Below are 20627 nucleotides of genomic sequence, written 5' to 3' on the forward strand. Positions count from 1 at the left end.
CTCTAGAAGCGTTAATATTCCAAACGAGTCAGAAATGAAGACAGAACATTGCCCATCTGGTCAAAACCATGGAGAGTTCCCTAGATTAGAAGATACGAGCCATTCTTTCGGAGCCGCAAACAAGGAAGTGAACGGCAGTGCGCAACAGCAAGGAGTACATTGCAAAAAAGACCAAAAGAGTCCAAAAGTCTTTAGCATCCCGTGGTTTTGATTTAAAAGACGTGTATACACGTCCAAGGAAAAAATGGTGTTACGTAGAAAAAACATGCAAGTGACCTTTTTCCTACCCTGTCAATTGATCAGTGACGCTGCCAGAGGAAGGATTATAGCCCCATACATCCTGCTTTATGAGATACCAGATTAAAGCGCCTGGCCTGCAGTATTATGTCAAAAACTGAGTTTGGCTTTAGTTTAGTTTAGTGGATGTCTGGGCCTGGGAGGGGATTATTATAAATTGCTGCTGCTCAGTGTTTTTTTTTCTGTTGTATTTTTCTGGCAGTCAGAAGTGCTTGTGTTCCGCAAAAAAAAATCTGCCACTTTACCGGCTTAATTACAGTGCGCTGTGAGCTGAGCTGAGCTGTAGAGGAGTTGGGATGGCAGTGGACAGGACTTGGTGGTCAGTGGACGGAGGGTGCATACTCTTCTTAGACATTCTCCAAACATTCAATAGTCCGGCGGCAGCCATTAGTCCGACAACACCGTGGCTCCGGACGTGCACATGAGTGGCAGGTTAAAAATCAACCCTTGAATTCCTGTGATGTTATAGGTTTGCGTTTTGGGTAGGGTGGTGGACTAATGCCTGTTGGACTGTCAAACACATGCACCCAGTGGACAGGACATTTGCAGATGCAAAGATACAGTCTACCATTCATTGTCAAAAGGAAATGGAAGCCAGTGGCGACATGAAGATGCAAAGATGCATCCGATGGTTGTAGCTGCTGCAAAAGCTACAAAAACGTTGAGCTGCATGGTTTCAACTTCAGATAAAGCTACAAATTATGCTGTGTAGCTTTGCATTTTGTATATTTTGCTTCTGCCCGTGTGAACGCAGCAATACAGTGGACAGGACAATGTCTTCATGAAAAAAAAACTATTTTTGCTTTTTTGGTATGGTGTTTGGTGTTATTTTTTTTTTAAGGTTTTGAAATATTAAAATGGGTCCCGCCCCAGTGTTACAGTCGGTCTTCTCGTCTTGGTTTTACAGCTAGGGGTGAAATGGTACACTTTTTAACACTTTTTAGCATTTTCATCATTTTATTCCTGCCGCCAATCTATATGTTACAGAACAAATCAAGATGCTTCCTAAACAATAAAGGGCATTTTTTGACATTATCCTCCAAGAAGCCATGATTATTTTGATGCTTTGACTCAAACCTTTTCCTCTTTCTTCCCCCCTCCATATTGGCTACTGTATAGGCCTAAATTATTATTCTAACCGATTTGAGATAGTTGTCCCATCTACCTGCACACCATTTTGGATTTTCTGCACTCTCCTATATTTTGACATAAAATATTTAAGACTAGCTTGGTGATATGATAATACCCACTGTTGTTGTTTATTCCGGTTTGTTTAGCTTTAGCCCATTTTGTTCATTTTAAACACACATAAATGAATATGTATAGGGCAGGCCTACAGTTAAATTTTGAAGAACAAAAAACACAACTTTAATGTCAAAAGATATTATGATGTATATGGCCAAGAATAGTGCTTGTGTAATGTGTATATAACATCACCACTAGTGATTACAGAAAATACAAAATTTCTCTTATGATATTGTGATTGAATATTAGAAATCTATAATGTTGTTCTAAACATCCACACAGGTGGACATACTAGACAGAGCCAATGCACTGGAAATATGCTTACCTGTTTGTTTACAAACATTCTGATTCAGTTACATCCCATATTGGTGGTTCATCTACTCAACATTTCAGCACCCCCCCCCCCCCCCTCTAGCCTATTATTATACATATTAGTATTATTAGAATATGTATGGAATATGCCACTTACTTCTTACCATATGGATTACAAGGCCAACTTCCTGTGTGATTATGGCCCCACCCCTATCCATGATGTCATAGCCTAGATATTCTTCTTCTTTTTGTTTTACAGTGGTTGGCATCCATCTTTTTGGTGCATTACCGCCACCTTCTGATCGGAATGTGGATTCGAAGCGGGTTCTTATTATAATCACCATCCTGTGCAAATTATATGTCATATCTACAGACTCCTGTGAATTTGATCAAGGGCCTTCTGCTCTGTCCTATTTCCTCTATCCAACATATCGTTGCTGCTGTCTTTTTTCGTAAATTAATTCCTTACTTGATCAAAATACGGCGTCACACCAAAGTATCAGAATTAAGTATCAGAAACACAAGCTCCATAGCGAAGCGACATATTTAGAACTTGTAGATCTGCTACTTTTGTTTTATTTGAATCCCGAAAAATAACAGTTTTGACCATAACGTTTCCCCCCCGACAGAGACGGTATGAATTAAGTTAGAACGCCTGTTAGATTGTTGCATTGGCTGTTCAGTAACAGCAGATGTAGGCCTACTACAAGCTCACTAGCGTGTCACTTGAAAGGTCCCAATTAGGCCCCATTTACACTGGCAGACAAATCTAGCCTGAATCAGATCTGTGCCACATCAAGATTGAAATCCGATTGGTTTAAATAAGTCTAAATGCAGACAGGTCACATACAAGTCACATCACATTTTTTCTAATGTGACTTGAGCCACATTCAGAGGTGTTTTCAAATCTGATTCAAATCTGATTTGAGGCGATCTGTCTCAGTCTGAATGCAACAACCTGATCTAAATCAGATTCCATGTGACTTGTATGTGACCTGTCTGCGTTTAGACTTATTTAAACAAATCAGATTCCAATCTGCATGTGGCACAGATCTCGATTCAGGCTGGATTCGGCTGCCAGTCTGAACACGCAGATCGGATCTGGTCACTTGGAAACGGCAGTGTGAACGGTTGGGCCAAAAGATCAGATTTGAGAATAAATCAGATTTGACTGAATGTGACTGCAGTCTAGGCCTTGTTCGCTGCAAGCTTGTTGCTATTTTTGGACAGTTTTTTTTTTTATTCTTGAAAGTGTGAAAGCTAGAGTACTGATTCAGAAATGTAGCATGCTTTAGAATCTGTACATGCCAAAGGACACGGCCTGCATTCACTGTATCCTCATTAAAGTTAGTTATAGGCAATTAAATATTCAGTGCTTTGCACTCCATAGACAGACACTACTTCATGCAGACAGACGTCAGATGTGTGAAATAATTAACCACGATAGAACACTCATCGAAGATACCGCGACCAGTCTCACGTTTCAGAACAAGGATTCCATGAAAATAACTAGTCGTAAGATAAGATATCTGACAATTTGTTCTTTATTTTAAAAACACAGTCATTTGTACAAGAAATTTACACAAAAATATACATGGACTACATACCCTATGGATTAATGAATATGCATAATGGAACATAAACATAATGCACACAAAGGATGGGTGAAGCAACACCAGTAGAAAAGAAGAAGAAAAAAACAAAACAAACGTTACTGTACGTTGCTTTGGTCTAATCACAGTGGCTACATCTGAAATAGATATTTTGTCCAAATAAAAGACAAGGTCACTCTGTTACACTATTTAGTGCTTTAGGATATTTACAATGAAACAGATTGTTAGGAGATTATGGAGAAGTGCGCACAGTGCCTGCGGTGAGGGCGGGGGCACAGTTTGACCCACAACACCCAGTGGGTTGTATTCATTGTGGAGCTGTGCTGTGGAGGTGTATCAAAATAACACTCTAGGTAGGTTATGGTTATGTTTGGTTACGTTCCGAATTTTGGACCAATCTGGAAAATAAAGGCTTACCAATAGCGTTCTTCACAAATAAATGGCTGTTGTTTTTTAATAACCAACTAATTCAGAATCATGAAAAACCTAAGTTTGACCGGTCACATGCTACTTAAAGCAGCACAAAGTTTCCCCAAGGGAGTTGGCTTGGAACAAATTGAGAGGTGATAGTAGACACCTTTATGAACCCATTGAAGAAAGCAATTGGTAAGCATTTATTTTCCAGACTGGTCCAACATTCGGCTAATTTGCCCTGACTACTACTGCCGTCTACCAGTGAATAAAGCCGAATTACAACCCAGCTGGAGACATCTTCCTTGACTCGGACCACATTAAACCTTTCATCCCCGTTTGGGCACATTTTCTAAAGGTTTTTTAAACGTCGTTTTTGTTTTATCTTCAGAAAGAGAGATCACAAGGTGTTGCTTTGAAATCTTCCATTTCCACTATAGTCCTCGTCGTACAACACAGTATAGCCAAGAAGGGCTCAGCTGTTTATGGACAACTAAATTAAATTAACTTGATGAAATACACACAGTGCATGCTTTTAATAATACTGCTCAAACCACAGTGAACCGTGTTAACCCGAGTAAAATAATAATAATAATAATAATTAAAAAAACCTACAAAATCTGCATTTAAGCTTTCGGATTTGATATAAAGCTCATTAAAATACATTTCTTCAAAGATATTCAACGGACGTTATGGCCAGTATGGATAATAGAACAACGCTATGGCTTGCAACAGCTCCGGTCTCGAAACTATCAGACACTTTTCATGCACCGATTATCTGTCGACGAGGAGCTCCAAAACAAAACAGCGAGAATGATATGGGGGTGATATGATGTAATAATAATATATTGACCATCAAATGAAGGACTGACCATTCAAAATGGAGAGAGGACCATTTTTCTTTCAAACCAAAATTTCTCGAAAGGTTTATCAGCTACCAAAGTTCGATGATTTGTGTTGCTTCCGTTATGTACATTGTACGCATGCTGTTAACTGTACATTCATTAATGTATCATTAACGTACATGTACACCATACTGCCTTCATCACAGCATTCATATACACACATGCATTGCAGTGTTAATGTACCGTGTGTACAGTTGGTTTTACGCGGCCCAGTCGCCCCTTCCATTTCAAACAGATCGGTCACTTAAAATGCTCGTATGAGATAGAATTATACATAGAAGTTCTTTAAACTTTGCATATTAAACGCACGTAGATACCGGTACTACGACAAAATATCTTCAGGTGCTATATATATATATATATTTATGTATATATAAAAATAATATGCATCATCATTTTCATTATATAGATTTCCATTTACGTATCTTTTTTTTTAATATAGACTCTGCTCTGTAAAACAAAAGACAATAATCTCAACCCACGTATGCTGACCTGCCATGCTCAGTGATGATGTAACAGTACATAGCACATAGTGAAAAGGCCTATTCATTCTCCCGATTTAGGTGATGACGTGACCACCGAAAACTACAACATGACATCATGGAGCCGCGGTGATAAGAGACTCACCGCTCAACCAAAGGGGCCTTGCAAACGTGAAGCACATAGCACCTTTTCGGTGGTCGCCTTATCACCTAAAACTGGGTATGAAGAAGCCTTAAGATAACAGTCAACATTGCCCCAGGCCCCCCGCATCCAGTGTTGATTATGACAGGACATTTTTTTGTTTTAGTCACACTTTAGTCGTCTGAAATGTTTTCTAAATCTAGTTGAATTTGTTGACAAAAAAGTATTTCGGCGGGCCTTGATGGTGTCTTAATGCCTGATTTTACACTTTTCTATTTTCAGAGCGCAACACACCGATCGCAACCAATCATAAAATGATCTCTTCTCCATTTTAACATTTCAACATTTTAGTCTAGTTTTTATTTGTTGACGAAATTGTCAGTATCTTTAGTCATAGTTTTAGTCATCATGGCTTAGTTTTTATTTAGCTTTTGTCAGTGTCAAAAGGTAGTCGACAAACATTTTTCGTCATATTATTTTAAGTCGACGGAATCAACACTGCCAGCATCCACATGCTTCTACTGCCTCGTCCGGCCTAGCCGATCTTCAAGCTCACAATGTGTGGCATCACGGCGCGCCGTGAGCTTGTAGATCGGTTAGTTTTCTGGCGAGTGACAGGGCCCTGAGGGCCGCGTCCAGACTAGTTCAGACTGAGAGACGCAGTCTCAGATCCGAATCGCATTTCAAACCACCTCGTAGGAATGCGGTTCAAATCTGATTCACAGTCACATCTTCTCATTGTCTTTTTTTTTGTCAGACTTGATAAAAAAACAATCAGATTCAAAAAATGTGATTTGGGCTGCCAGTACTCAGTGATGGAAAGTAACTACCGGTAAGTACATTTACTCAAGTACTGTACAAATTTTACAAGTACTGTACTGTACTGTACAAATTTTAGGTATTCTGTTATTTTTATTTTAGTGGAGTATTTCCACTTTTTCACTTCTACTCCACTACATCTCAGAGGCAAATATTGTAATTTCACGCCACTAGACTTATTTGAAAACTTAGTTACTAGTTACTTTGTAGATTTTGAAAAAGTAAATATTTGTACTTTGAAAATAGCAGATCTACAAGCTCACAATGTGTCGTGATGCGACACATTGCGAGTTTGTAGAACGGCTACTTTCCAAATATTTTGTATACAGTTTGAACTTCTGAAATGGGACATTCTGCACTTTTCTACTTTTAGTACATTTTGATACCAATACTTGTACTTTTGCACTTTTACTCAAATTCCGGACTTTTGCTTGTAACTGGCAGCCTGTAGATGAGACACAACAATGTCATGCAGTCTTCATGCCACCATACATACCGTCTGTCACCTGCTCATCAGCCAATAACAGCCAAGGGAAGACCAGGAAGAAGAGGAAGACTATCTCTATTGGCTTCGAGCCGAGTTCAGTTCACGGAGTGAACAACATGTGCTAACCAGGAATATAAGAGGGGGAAACGGGACGGGGAGTAAAGGGATAACAAACATGCCTCTACGGTTCAAAAACGACACCGACCGAATTAAATCACTAAAGTGACGTGACATGTAAACCAAAGTTCTCTGTTGTCCTCACAATGTTGATGTCTCTGAACGGTGGAAGAACCACGGTGCCTTATTATAGCCTATTGAAGTATAAAAGTTGTATAAGGTGAAGGAGAGAGACAGAGAGACAGGGTTACAGAGAGAGCCCTCGCCCTGTTGTATCTGCTTCTTTGTGCTACAGCTTCTTGTTTTTTAACGCGTTAAAAAAAAAAAAAAAAACAGAGCCTCTCAGCGTTGAGAGATTCTGAACCTGCCAGTGGAATAGCGTGAACCACACATTCTCATTCAAACACAACTCATCACTCATATGGACGCTTGGTCAGGACCCCTTGCCGTCGCTGTCACATTTATCAATGTGCAGGGCGGTCCGAAAGCCCAAAGTGTCGTGTTGTGTTGTCGCGCGACTGAACCAACGGAATGCTGAAGTTTATGTCACGTGACGTGACTGAGTGACGACGGAAAACGGACGTGATCGAGAACAAGGCCATGTTGTCATTAAAAACGTTAAAAGTGAAGTTATAAACGTCGAGAAGAAGGCAAGGTAAAAAGCCATCAGAAGCAGGCTTGAAGCCCCATGCCGAGAGCCTGAATGAGGCGACAGTGCGGGGCTGTCTGATTTGCATATACGGACAGGGTGGCAGTCGTCATGTGAGAATGTGTTATTGTGACTGCCATATATGGAGCGTGTCACGAGGTGCGATGGACTGACGGCCATATATGGTGGCGTGACGTGTCACGAGGTGTTATGGACTGACAGCCATATATGGTGGCGTGACGTGTCACGAGGCGTGATGGACTGACGGCCATACATGGTGGCGTGACGGAGCGACGGACAGGTTTTTGCAAGTTTTCATAGTAATCTGCGGTCGCAATAAAGCATTACGATTGGTTCCTGTCTCGGCCAGTGACAGAACAGCACGCCAAAATGCGAGCAAACTGAGAATCAATGACAGAACCAGGTATACTGGAAAGTTCGATGACTCTCTTCACAAAGAAGCTGTACAGGCTGACTTAACAGAGGGCTATATGTAGGTTAATGTTAACAGAGAAACAGAGGGCTGTATGCAGGTTAATGTTATATAGGGAAAACACAGGGGGTTTTGCAAAGCATTACAAGGTGGGTGTACTACTACTACAGACTCTTTCATGGCCGGTTATGACCAGACCACTAACACTATACTGCATTTCTCTGTCGTGACAATAGTCACGATACATTCCGTTTCATATCACTATACTACTCACTGCTGAGGAAAATGGCTTCCAAAATGTGTTGAAGAGTATTAAAACCAGTGTTTGGATAAAAGGGAGGGGGACGTGCAACGTGTGTCGTTCTCTGAAACATGAACATGATGTGATGCACCGCCGATCCATCCGACACAACGTGAATTAACAGGGAAATGTCAGATATTTGGCGTCGTCTTTTTTTCCTTCTACAGGTGCCGGGAGTTAGTCGTTAGTGCAGCGGCGGACACCGATCCTACCGATGAAAACACCGGCGAGGGGTGATGAGGTCATGGCGGGACCAGCGGTAGCGGTCAGGCTGCCGTCATGTGCTGGTGGTCAGGTGTTCTGGTGTTCTGGAGGTCAGGTGGTCAGGTGTTCGGCCTGATTCATGCTCCCGTCAGTCGTAAGACGAGGCACATCGACCAGGCTTTCCTCTTTCCTGTGCTACGTGTGGTCGTTGACTTAAGGCTCATTCATAGTCTGGATTTTCGGTGGTGAGCTGACCAACTAACTACAACATGACGTCACAAGCCGCGGTGAAGAGCAAACCACCGCCACCGCCCCAGCCCTTCTCTCTGTTTTTACTCACCACCGCTCAACGTTATTTCAGCTCCGGTGGTCACCTCACCACCGGAGCGGTGGTCACCTCACCACTGAAAATCCAGACTATGAATAGGCCTTTAGTCTCGCGTGGCCAGACTGCTGCCCCTCGTAATTATCAAATGCTTCCGTCATACAGTCTGACTCTGGAGCAACGTTAGCTCTGATCGTGAATAAAATATAAAGCGGAAGTGAAGCCTCGATTCTACCCACCTCCGTTTCGTCTTAAATGTATCCTAATATAAATAGAAATCATCTAAGCATATACAGTATAGCAAGATGAAATGGAAATAAAGAATAAGCTCTAAAGGTATTTTTTAAATATATTTTTGTGAACGGAAATGACAAACAGATTACTCAGATTTCTGAAAGGTGTAGTTCCAGACTCTATATAGCATTCGGAGATTGTGGAATAGTTGTCTGGCTACGCGAGACTATCGTTGACTTGACCAGGTCACTGTGAGCGGAATGTTTTTTTTTATTATTATTATTATTTTTTTGCTTGAACGTGTTGATGCTTGGAATATACCCTGATTTGAATGTGTTCCGACAGGAAAAAAAACAACAACCATGCTTCAGTTTGTTCTTGAGTCTGGTGGTAAATTAATATCCCGTGGAGTGAGTCTTTGTGCTGGTATTATATAGGACTCAGGAGGGTGGTCACACCGTGGCATCCGGATATACCATGCGGTATTTTTTACCGCACGTCTCACAGTGGAACACGAGAACGTGTGCTGGGCGGGAGGATCTCCCCAGAAGGTCCCCCCATGTTCACCTTTTTGACAGAAAGGGGGGTCCCCCCCATGCATGTTCACCTTTTTGACAGAAAGGGGGGTCCCCCCCCCCCATGCATGTTCAACCTTTTTGACAGAAAGGGGGGTCCCCCCCCCCCATGCATGTTCAACCTTTTGACAGAATGGGGGGTCCCCCCCATGCATGTTCACGTGTCCGGTCCTGGTAGAAAGAAACATCCCGAAAAGAATACAGTACTTGCCACAGGATGTTCCATCTTTTGGCTTTATGGTCTAACTGCGGAACAGCAGAATCCTTTGTAAATACTGGTCAATGTATCCACACACATGTGTGCATGTGTGTGTGTGAGAGAGAGAGAGAGAGAGAGAGAGAGCGTGCACATGTAAGCGTCTGTGTTCATATCTCAGTGGCGGTGATCTCCTCAACGTGGATGTCGGTGCTGTTATGTGTCTGTCTGTGTGTGTGTGTGTGCGTGCGTGCGTGCGTGTGCGTGTGTGTGCGTGCGTGCGTGTGTGTGCGTGCATGTGTGTGCGTGCGTTCAGATCTCCGTGGCGGTGATCTCCTCAAAGCAGATGTCGGTGCTGCCGCCGTGCATGTCGTACGCGTCCGTCTGCCGGTGGTTCTCCAGCTCCAGGCTCAGCTCCCTCATGACGCGCTCCAGGTCGCGGTTCCGTCGGTACATGTGGATGTAGTTCTGCTGCAGCTGCTTCTGGTAGCGGATCACCTTATAGAGCAGAGCCGTAGAGTTATAAGACCCATTTAGACCTGAGGCCGATTCTTCAAAAGATGTCTTCTAAATCCTAACGTGTTTGTTTCTATATCAATATTTCATGTCAAGGACCCCCAGAATTATCTGTATTTGGCCGCGGACCCCCCCCATCTGAAAATATGTTGTTCCAGGGACCCCCCCGGAAGCAACGATTTGAGTTAAAAAAACGTTCGCTCTGAAAGAATATATTTTCTAAGATTTGCGCCACATTTACAGGATTTTTCAAAAATAGCAGACCTACAACCTATGAGCTTGTAGATCTGCTATTTTTCAATAGCTAAAGTATAACATAATGCTTACACCAAAAGGGCTTCCCGCCCAGAATGGGTTAAGACAGAGTTACGACAACTCTGTTCACTTCATGGGGCTTCAGTCCAATGGCTCTTCTACAGAGACTTCCATTGGCGAAGAGCATTGCGAAGAGTGACAGAAGTCCTGGACCGGAAGATGGCAGAATGCACTGGACTCAGGCAACAGCCCAGGTTTAACGATCTCTTCCCTTTATTTTAGATTGTTTTTTACTTTAGTAATAGTACAACAAAAACATTACAGAGACTTTAGTTGTCACCTCGCAATACTTTAACAGGCCTAAAATTGCTGATATTTGCGCCGCCCTTGATGAAAACAATGTATTTCAAACAAACTCCAGCTTGTCCCTCTCCAGGCTGCATGAACAGCGCTCGAGCGCTCAGTTTTCTGCCCCCTCAATGTCGTAACTCTGTCTTACTCTATGGCTCTGACATGGAGGAACAACACACAGTTAAGGTGGTCCGAAAACACGTCCGTTGTGCAGGGACCCTTATTGTTTATTTAGTTTGCTTGCTACAATTTAGCATTCATCGACAATCACTCCTGATGACTTTGAACGGTCGAGGAAGATTAACCGATTCTACGAAATGTCCCTTGAATTGAAACAGTTTTGTGAAAAACTGTTGCTACTGTATATGTTGCTACTGTATATTAGTGGTTCTCAAACATTTTCCTGTCGAGGAGCCCCAAAATGATATGTATTTGACCGCAAAATATCTTGTTCCAGGGAGCCTCAGAAGCAATGATCTGAGTTTAAAAAAAAAAAACGTTTGTTTAAAAAAATATTATTCATTATATTCAAAGATTTTCAAGATTTAAAAAATAGCCGATCTACAAGCTCATATGTCTGTCTGTCTGTCTGTCTGTCTGTCTGTCTGTCTGTCTGTCTGTCACTCTACACCTGAGCCACCGCCGCCACCGTCTGTGTGTCTGTCTGTGTGTCTGTCTGTCTGTCTATAGCTAAAATAAAGAATGGCGCAGATGCTGTTCCGGTTTTAATGGTTTAAAATAGAAACTTAATTACTCTTCCCCCTTCCTCCTCTTGCCTAATTGATTCATTAATTTCCAAGGGACAACTTAGATTAGCCACCACTAAGAGACAGAAGACAATATCTACATAAAACAACAACAACACTGCACTGCACACATAATTAAACTGCAGAGCAAAACCTGACAGCTTGCAGACACAAAAGACCTGCACCGTAATGAGTCCAACAGCTCGGCATAATTAACTTATCACTGAAGGTGCTTCAAGGCAAATGGAATTACCAGAGAGAGAGAGAGAGAGAGAGAGAGAGAGAGAGAGAGAGAGAGAGAGAGAGGGCGTCTATACATTGAAGTCTCACACACAGCTTGTACATCTGCTTTAAAAAAAATCTGTGTTTCTCCCTTGGCAAAACCACTACAATATGACTGGTATAGAGCGTCGCAGTCCCGCCCCCTCGAGAGACCCGGAAAAGAAATCGCCGTTCATTATTCTCATAGACATTTCGTAAAGTATTTATTTAAAGACGGTTACGCCGCGGACAAAGCCAACTCGAGTCGTGACAACTCATGACAACACAAACAATATTTTGGACCAAACAAATAATTAGAAAGAAGAAAAAAACGGCAGGTTACAACACTTTTTTTGTTGTTTTTCTTCTTTCTAATTATTTGTTTGGTCCAAAATATTGTTTGTGTTGTCATGAGTTGTCACGACTCGAGTTGGCTTTGTCCGCGGCGTAACCGTCTTTAAATAAATACTTTACGAAATGTCTATGAGAATAATGAACGGCGATTTCTTTTCCGGGTCTCTCGAGGGGGCGGGACTGCGACGCTCTATATGGCCTCTAGCCAGAAGAATGCTGTGATAAAATGCATCTAAATGTTTAACAGCCAAAAGTAACAATGAAACGGACAGTGTGTTCTTAACTGTACTGGAGCAGTATGGGCAGCCTTACCTTGTCCTTCTCCTCCTGCCACACCCTCCTCTCCTCCTCGAACCCTGACAGCTGCTCCTCGCTGCTCCTCCTCTCGTACATGAGCTCCGCCTTCAGCCGTTCCACCTGAGAGGAGAAGGAGGAGGTCTGATGAACCAGAGTTTCCAGAACCTTTCAGGTCCAGACCCATGAGAGGAGGTCTGATGAACCAGAGTTTCCAGAACCTTTCAGGTCCAGACCCATGAGAGGAGGTCTGATGAACCAGAGGTTCCAGAACCATTCAGGTCCAGACCCATGAGAGGAGGTCTGATGAACCAGAGGTTCCAGAACCTTCAGGTCCAGACCCATGAGAGGAGGTCTGATGAACCAGAGGTTCCAGAACCTTTCAGGTCCAGACCCAAACGAGAGATTAGACGTTTGGGCCAGGACATCGCGTCGCACCACGTTGCAAGTTTGTAGATTTGTAGACTATTTTCACTACCTCTTCATTATTTTTTGTTTTTATTCACGGATTTTCTTTCTTTTAGATTGTTTTAGATTTGTTTTGTTTGTTTTAAAATGTATACAATTATTTTAATAGTTTTTATTTAAACAAAAGAAATTTTTAATGTAGGAAAAGAAAATGGGATTTTTACTCAAGGTGTGACCCATAAAAATGGGTCCCGACCCACTATCTGAGGACACAGCAGCAGGTTAACGCATCAATCTACTCAACAGGACACAGCAGAAGGAAGCTCTACCTGTTGCTTGAGTCCCAGCAGGTTTTCTGCATTCTGCCGCTGTGCTTTGGCCTCATCGCTCTCCCCGCCCCAGGCCAGATGATCTCCGTCGCGGTACGCCGGGGGGCCGGGGCAGGGGCCCCCCGGGGGGCCGGAGCAGGGTCCCCCTGGGGCCCTGCCCGCCACGCATCTACCCTGCTGAAGGGAGAGGCTCGCACACTGGCCCTTCGCCGCCGAACACTGGTTCCCGGACGACGTCTGCGGCGTCTGTGCGGCGTGGGCGGCAGACAGGGCGTCGCGGAGGCGTGCCGACTCCTCCTCCAAGCGGCCCATCTTCTCCCGGAGCAGCTCGGCCTCGCTCTTGCGCCTCTGGAGCTCGTTCTCGCAGACCTCCAGCTCCAGGGCGCGGGTCCGAACGGCCGTGCCGGCCTCCTGCGTGCGGGCCTGGCTGGACTGCAGCTCAGAGTGGACCTCCCTGAGCTGGGCCTTCAGGATCACGATCTCCCCCGCCTTCTGGCTCAGCTCCGACTGGAGCTCCTTCAACTGCTGCTTGAGCAGGGAGATCTCCCCTGACTTCTGACACACCTGGGGAGTGGGGGGGGGAGGGAGAGAGAGAGAGAGAGAGAGAGAGAGAGATATAGTACATTTGCCGTTAACTTGTCCACACCGGACACAAAAGTCACTTGTCTGGAGCACGAGCACACACAAATACATTTTAAATCATTTTAAATCAATCAATGTATTGGTGAATACATGTTTCAATATAAGATGAATATTCTCATTTTACAATTAGAAAGAATGTCTGTGATCATGTATTCCAAATACACAGCCACAGTGTGCTAACCGTGTGTGGATAGTACCGATCTATGGCTGTGTGTGGATAAGACCGATCTATGGCTGTGTGTGGATAGGACCGATCTATGGCTGTGTGTGGATAGGACCGATATATGGCTGTGTGTGGATAGGACCGATCTATGGCTGTGTGGATAGGACCGATCTATGGCTGTGTGTGGATAGGACCGATATATGGCTGTGTGGATAGGACCGATCTATGGCTGTGTGTGGATAGGACCGATCTATGGCTGTGTGTGGATAGGACCGATCTATGGCTGTGTGTGGATAGGACCGATCTATGGCTGTGTGTGGATAGGACCGATCTATGGCTGTGTGTGGATAGGACCGATCTATGGCTGTGTGTGGATAGGACCGATCTATGGCTGTGTGTGGATAGGACCGATCTATGGCTGTGTGTGGATAGTACCGATCTATGGCTGTGTGTGGATAGGACCGATCTATGGCTGTGTGGATAGGACCGATCTATGGCTGTGTGTGGATAGGACCGATCTATGGCTGTGTGTGGATAGGACCGATTTATGGCTGTGTGTGGATAGTACCGATCTATAGATGTGTGTGGATAGGACCGATCTATGGCTGTGTGGATAGGACCGATCTATGGCTGTGTGTGGATAGGACCGATCTATGGCTGTGTGTGGATAGGACCGATCTATGGCTGTGTGGATAGGACCGATCTATGGCTGTGTGGATAGGACCGATCTATAGATGTGTGTGGATAGGACCGATGGCTGTGTGTGGATAGGACTGATCTATGGCTGTGTGTGGATAGGACCGATCTATGGCTGTGTGTGGATAGGACCGATCTATGGCTGTGTGTGGATAGGACCGATCTATGGCTGTGTGTGGATAGGACCGATCTATGGCTGTGTGTGGATAGGACCGATGGCTGTGTGTGGATAGGACCGATCTATGGCTGTGTGTGGATAGGACCGATCTATGGCTGTGTGTGGATAGGACCGATCTATGGCTGTGTGTGGATAGGACCGATCTATGGCTGTGTGTGGATAGGACCGATCTATGGCTGTGTGTGGATAGGACCGATCTATGGCTGTGTGTGGATAGGACCGATCTATGGCTGTGTGTGGATAGGACCGATCTATGGCTGTGTGTGGATAGGACCGATCTATGGCTGTGTGTGGATAGGACCGATCTATGGATGTGTGTGGATAGGACCGATCTATGGCTGTGTGTGGATAGGACCGATCTATGGCTGTGTGCATGTGGATAGGACCGATCTATGGCTGTGTGTGGATAGGACCGATCTATGGCTGTGTGTGGATAGGACCGATCTATGGCTGTGTGTGGATAGGACCGATCTATGGCTGTGTGCATGTGGATAGGACCGATCTATGGCTGTGTGTGGATAGGACCGATCTATGGCTGTGTGTGGATAGGACCGATCTATGGCTGTGTGTGGATAGGACCGATCTATGGCTGTGTGTTTGGAATACATGAAATGTAAATATATAAGATCGCAGACATTCTATGTCTATTACCAATATTGGAAAGGTGATTATTAGGAAAGCCAGACAATAATGACAATATTGTTGGCTGTTAGGAGCGTCACAGAAAAAGTGAAACCAAGAGTTACTTGTCCAATGTACAAGTAAAAATGTAATGCACTTGTCCGGGAATGTATTACTTGTTCCGGACAACAGGACAAGCCTTAATGTCAAGCCCTGATATCCTTAGATACATGCTTATATATACCGTATATTTGGACAGCAAAATCACGATTTATCAGGCTATATAGAGCATAGCAGTGACCTGTTTGGCACCGGCGCTGGAGTCAGTCCGCCAAAAGTAAAAATAAATCCCTTTTATTTTCTCCATAGACAATATTTTAAAGTGGGCCCTGGTCCAGAACAGGTTGGGAACCACAGTTCTATGGAGGAGAAAATGACGGGATTCTTTAAACCTCTAACTCCAAAGCGCTACGCTCTATACTGTACTGTATGTTTAAGTTAGCTTAAGTGTTAAACCTTAGGTTGTGTTAAAACCTAGACACGGGATCTAATAGAAGAGCAGGGAGACCAAATACAACCACCCCAATTGTACAAGATTTAAACATTTTAAAGAAAAAGAAAATTACATGATAAGAGTTTTACATTAAAATTAAAAAATTCTCTCTTTATACACTTAGTTATAGTATGACTTTATTCTTGACTGTACATAGATTTATTTTTGTTTTTGTATTTTTATTTGACACTTGCTTTGGCAGCGTATATTATGATTCACTTTCCAATAATAATTGAAATTCAGAAAGACAGGCAGGCAGGCAGGCAGGCAGGCAGGCACTATTTTGGTCTGGATTCCATACATCTCATGGTCCTTCCTTTGTGCTCAACCTTCCAGTCTACTCAAGCTGTCTATTAGAGGGACCATACGCTGGTCTCACAGAGCCTATATGACCTTTGACCTGTGACCCACCTCCCACTTGGTCTCCTCCAGACGTGGTCCCAGCTGGGTGTGCTCCCGCTGGATGTTGGCGCACCTCCTCTCCAACGTCTCCCTGTCCTGGAGCAGCGACGAGAAGTCCTCCTGAAGCTTCTTCTTCTCCTGCTGGAGCTGAAAGACCTGAGAGACGCACACACACACACACAGATCCACGGTCACGTCGATACACCTAGATTCTAGAGCAGTGGTTAACATAGGGCAAGTTGAATGCCACACCTGAGTGTTAACTTTTACCGCAGTAAGTTCCTGTATTTACTATTCCTCACAGGGGACTGGCACGCTCTCTCACCCATTCACATGTACCTGTATATAAAAGGTATGGCTGCATCCCCCGGTATAAAAGTATACCTGGAACTGAAGGACCTGCAGTTCAAGGTACAACTGTAGCTGCAATAGAGCACCGAAGTCTGACGTCAATATCGGTAGAGGGCGCAAATCCACGGGTTCATGTACTTTTTATTTACATTGTAATCCCCATAGGGGGATTTTAGATCGCCTCATATAAGAACTGTGTTTGAAAAATAAACATGTCATCCCGGCCGTTTCACTCTATGTGTGGATATGAAGAATCAACTGACTGAGAGAAAACGCTATTGTTACTGCTACTGAATTAGTTACATTTTCACTATAGAAACAGACTGTATCATATATGAGTGACTGACTGTCGCAAACAGCATACAGCTTGTTTATTTTTGGACCACAATGCTTATATGAAACGACTTTAAGATGAGCCCATGTTAGAGAGAGATAAATTACTTTCCGTGAACCAGGGGCATCGAGGGGATGAGCGAGTGACGTCAGGACTTCGGCACTCTATGACACACGTCACTACGGACACACGCTTGACGGTGTCAACAACCGTGTGAGCAACAGATTTTCACAACAAGACAAAATTATGCTTTGATCTTTGCATCTTTTGCATCTGCCCGTGTGAGCGCAGCAATAGAACACAACGAGTATTACCTGGAGCTGCATGACCTGCTGTGCTCTCTGGTTCTTCTGAGACGCCTGCTTCATCTTGGTAGCACAGCTCTGCCTCAGCTCCTCCATCTCGCCCTCACAGCGCCGCTGCTTCTCCTCGTACACCTGCAGCAACGCAGCACGCAGCAACACCACCAGCTCATTCTTCAGTAATATATTAGCGGTGAATAGGGTATGTGAAAGAACTCTTTCTACTTTCTACATGTGTTACCGATAATTAAGGCTCTTAGTGTACAGTGGTTCTCAAAACCCCATAACTCTTGAGTGTACAAATTTGTACACTTAGTTACACACCTGTATGGGGGCCATTTGGAACCCACTCAAGGACGACTTTTAGACGCACTAGTGTGGCAGCGAGCTAAACATTCACAATGGCAGCACCCTGACTCTGTTTGACCAGAATGGTCAAACATGGTTGCTTGATTCTAAAGTGTACAGTAGTTGCTTATTTGGGCTTGCTTCCACATTTCTTCACATCAAGGAACCCCAGATTAATATGTAATTGTCCACAAACATCCATCTGAACATATTTTGTGCCTTTTTTTATTAAAATGTAAAATGTGTAAAATATTCAAAATATTTCGATTTATTCTCAATGTGTTTTTAAATAACCAATGTACAACCTCACAATGTGTCTCTGTGTAGATCAGCTATTTTCATTTGTGGTTGTTTTCATAGACCTGGCCACTTGTTTCTCTTGCAAAACTGGCAACACAGCAAGAGAAAAAGGAACTTGTGCACACACAAACGCAAAGACTTATGGGCCATATGAAAAAGGTGAATAGGAAGAGTTCTTTCCATGCTGTGCATAGACCCAGAGTAATCTAGTAAGAGAGTGGCGACACTAGCGTTGACTCCCATTGTAACAATGGAATGCGGAAGTGCTCGTGTCGCTACTCTACACTCTGCATAGGCCTATATTGCCCACAGCGTCTGCTCCTCCTCTCTCACCTGGCATATGGCGGCCTCATTCTCGTCCAGGTTGTCCCGGAGCGTCTGCAGCTCCAGGTCTCTCTCCCTCAGCTTGTCCTCCAGCTCTCGGACCACGCCCTCGTAGCTGTCCAGCGGCAGCGGTGAGTGTCCGCATGAGCCGCTGTCCGACAGGGGCTGCCCGCCCCCTCCGCCGCCGATGCCGACGCCACCCCCGCATCGCCCACCGCTCAGCGAACCCGAGCCTGTGCTCTTGCTAGACGAGGATCGCCCGCTGTCCGAGTTGGTGTGACCGTGGTGGCTCCCTCCTCCTCCTCCTCCCGAGGTGGTCCGACCCCCACCCAGGCTCGGCATAATAATGGGGTCCATGATGGGACCCCCTCCTCCTCCTCCTCCTCCTCCCACCACCCCGGAGCCGGACGCAGACCCCCCAGAGCTGGAGCCCTCGCTGGGGGCCAGGCTGTAGCCGGTGCTGCTGTGAGTCGGCAGGCTGGAGAGAGAGAGAGAAAGGGACAAACATTTAAGCAATATTACACGAGAGGGTGTTCTTTATCATCATTAATGAATTCTGCGATACCTTTTGGAACTCGCTAATATTGCAATTATACAACAGTTACCCTTAAAACTAACTTATTGACAGATGTAGTCACTACGACCACAAATGTCGCAAGAAACTAGCTAGCCTATAGCCACCGAGTCTGCTGCGCTCTGGGAGAAAAATACAGCTGAAATCTTTCAACCAATGAGATTGCTTCCTTGAAACGACCTGTTGTATAATACACCTTACCACCACACACAATCTGTGACATGTATGGATGGAGTCCTCTACACTCGCGCCGTGTTTCCTAACACAATCTGTGACATGGAAATGTTAATTTTTATAATGTAATAATGAAAAAGTCTCCTTGAGTCCATATTGATAATGCACACAATGCAATTGCAATATAATTGATCATGTGAGTTATACAGTACAGCTGTAAAAAAAAAAATAATAATAAAAAAAAAAAAATAATAATAATAATAATGATAATAGAATCGCTAAACTCCACCAGTTTAAAAAAAAAAATATATATATATATATATATATATATATATATATATATATATATATATACATACATATACACACAGTATAAATATCGAATCTACAAGCCAATCTTACGGTTGTTGTTACCATGCCCTTTCAAAACCTAAAAACTAAACAAGCAAAGCCGCTTCAAACACTAACAAAAATGAAACTGCAATTGAAAACGAAAAAACTCCTAAATAGAAAAAGTAAACGATTGAAAAAGTCCTAAACCGTAATGACCTTGAGAGGGAGTTGCGTCCAGAGTCAGACATGGAGCAGGACTGGCTGCTCCGAGCGTTGCGTCCGCCACTGTACGAGTTACGCTTCCCGTCGGCGCTGCTGCCGCCCGCAGCGTTCCCGTTAGCGCAGCTGGCGATGACGGAGCCCCCAACGGGCAGCAGGAGGTTCAGGCTGCCCTGGCTCTCCGACAGGTCGCCGACACCGCCGCCCCCTGGCCGTGGCGACAGGTACTGCACCGAGTGGCGGTTTTTGGGAATCACCGGTTTGAATGCCGTGGGCCGGATCAACACTTTCTCCATGTTCTGAAATAAATAGGACATAAATATTGATTTCCCTGATCAATACCTTCTCCATGTTCTGAAATAAATAGGAAATAAATATTGATTTATTTGATCAATGCCTTCTCCATGTTCTGAAATAAATAGGACATAAATATTGATTTCTTTGATCAACACCTTCTTTGTGAAGCGCTTACAAGTATTTGAACTTGGGATGGTACTTTTTGCCTCTTTCTAATACTATTTCACAGTTTGACCAGTTTTTATAGCATAGTTTGTTTGATTACTTGAATGCAGTAGAACATGTCTTAAAAGTCCTTAAATTGTCACTTCAGTGACGTCTGGGGAAACCCCCCCAAACAGGTGGGGAGTCGGGACCCCCATGGCCCACAGGTTGAGAACCACTGCTTTACAGAATGATAACCATGAGAGATACAAAACCAACAACATGAAATCAGTGGATAAAATAAACAACACAACATACAAAAGAAACGAAGATATTAAATGACCACAGATTGAAAAGGCAGGTTTTCAGAAGTGATTTAAAATGTGATACTGATTTTTGCGATTTTCGCAA

The 20627-nt window shown here is 43.9% G+C and overlaps 1 protein-coding gene across 2 annotated transcripts in view; it reads right to left on the bottom strand.

The window, feature by feature from the left end:
* Positions 1–7166: 7166 nt before the first annotated feature.
* Positions 7167–20627, bottom strand: part of LOC306930530 (leucine zipper putative tumor suppressor 2 homolog) — a 96004-nt gene continuing 82543 nt past the window's right edge. For both annotated transcript variants that reach the window (XM_079511545.1, XM_079511544.1), the window contains 7 exons: positions 19773–20074; positions 18485–18953; positions 17516–17638; positions 16526–16672; positions 13262–13825; positions 12543–12647; positions 7167–10245 (listed from right to left, as the gene is read on the bottom strand). In XM_079511545.1, coding sequence (XP_079367671.1) covers positions 10060–10245; positions 12543–12647; positions 13262–13825; positions 16526–16672; positions 17516–17638; positions 18485–18953; positions 19773–20074 — 1896 coding nt within the window. In that variant the 3' untranslated portion in view covers positions 7167–10059. The remainder of the gene's footprint in view (positions 10246–12542; positions 12648–13261; positions 13826–16525; positions 16673–17515; positions 17639–18484; positions 18954–19772; positions 20075–20627) is intronic.

Source organism: Electrona antarctica (assembly GCF_951216825.1).
Source record: "Electrona antarctica genome assembly, chromosome: 10".
In the NCBI taxonomy this organism is placed as follows: domain Eukaryota; kingdom Metazoa; phylum Chordata; class Actinopteri; order Myctophiformes; family Myctophidae; genus Electrona; species Electrona antarctica.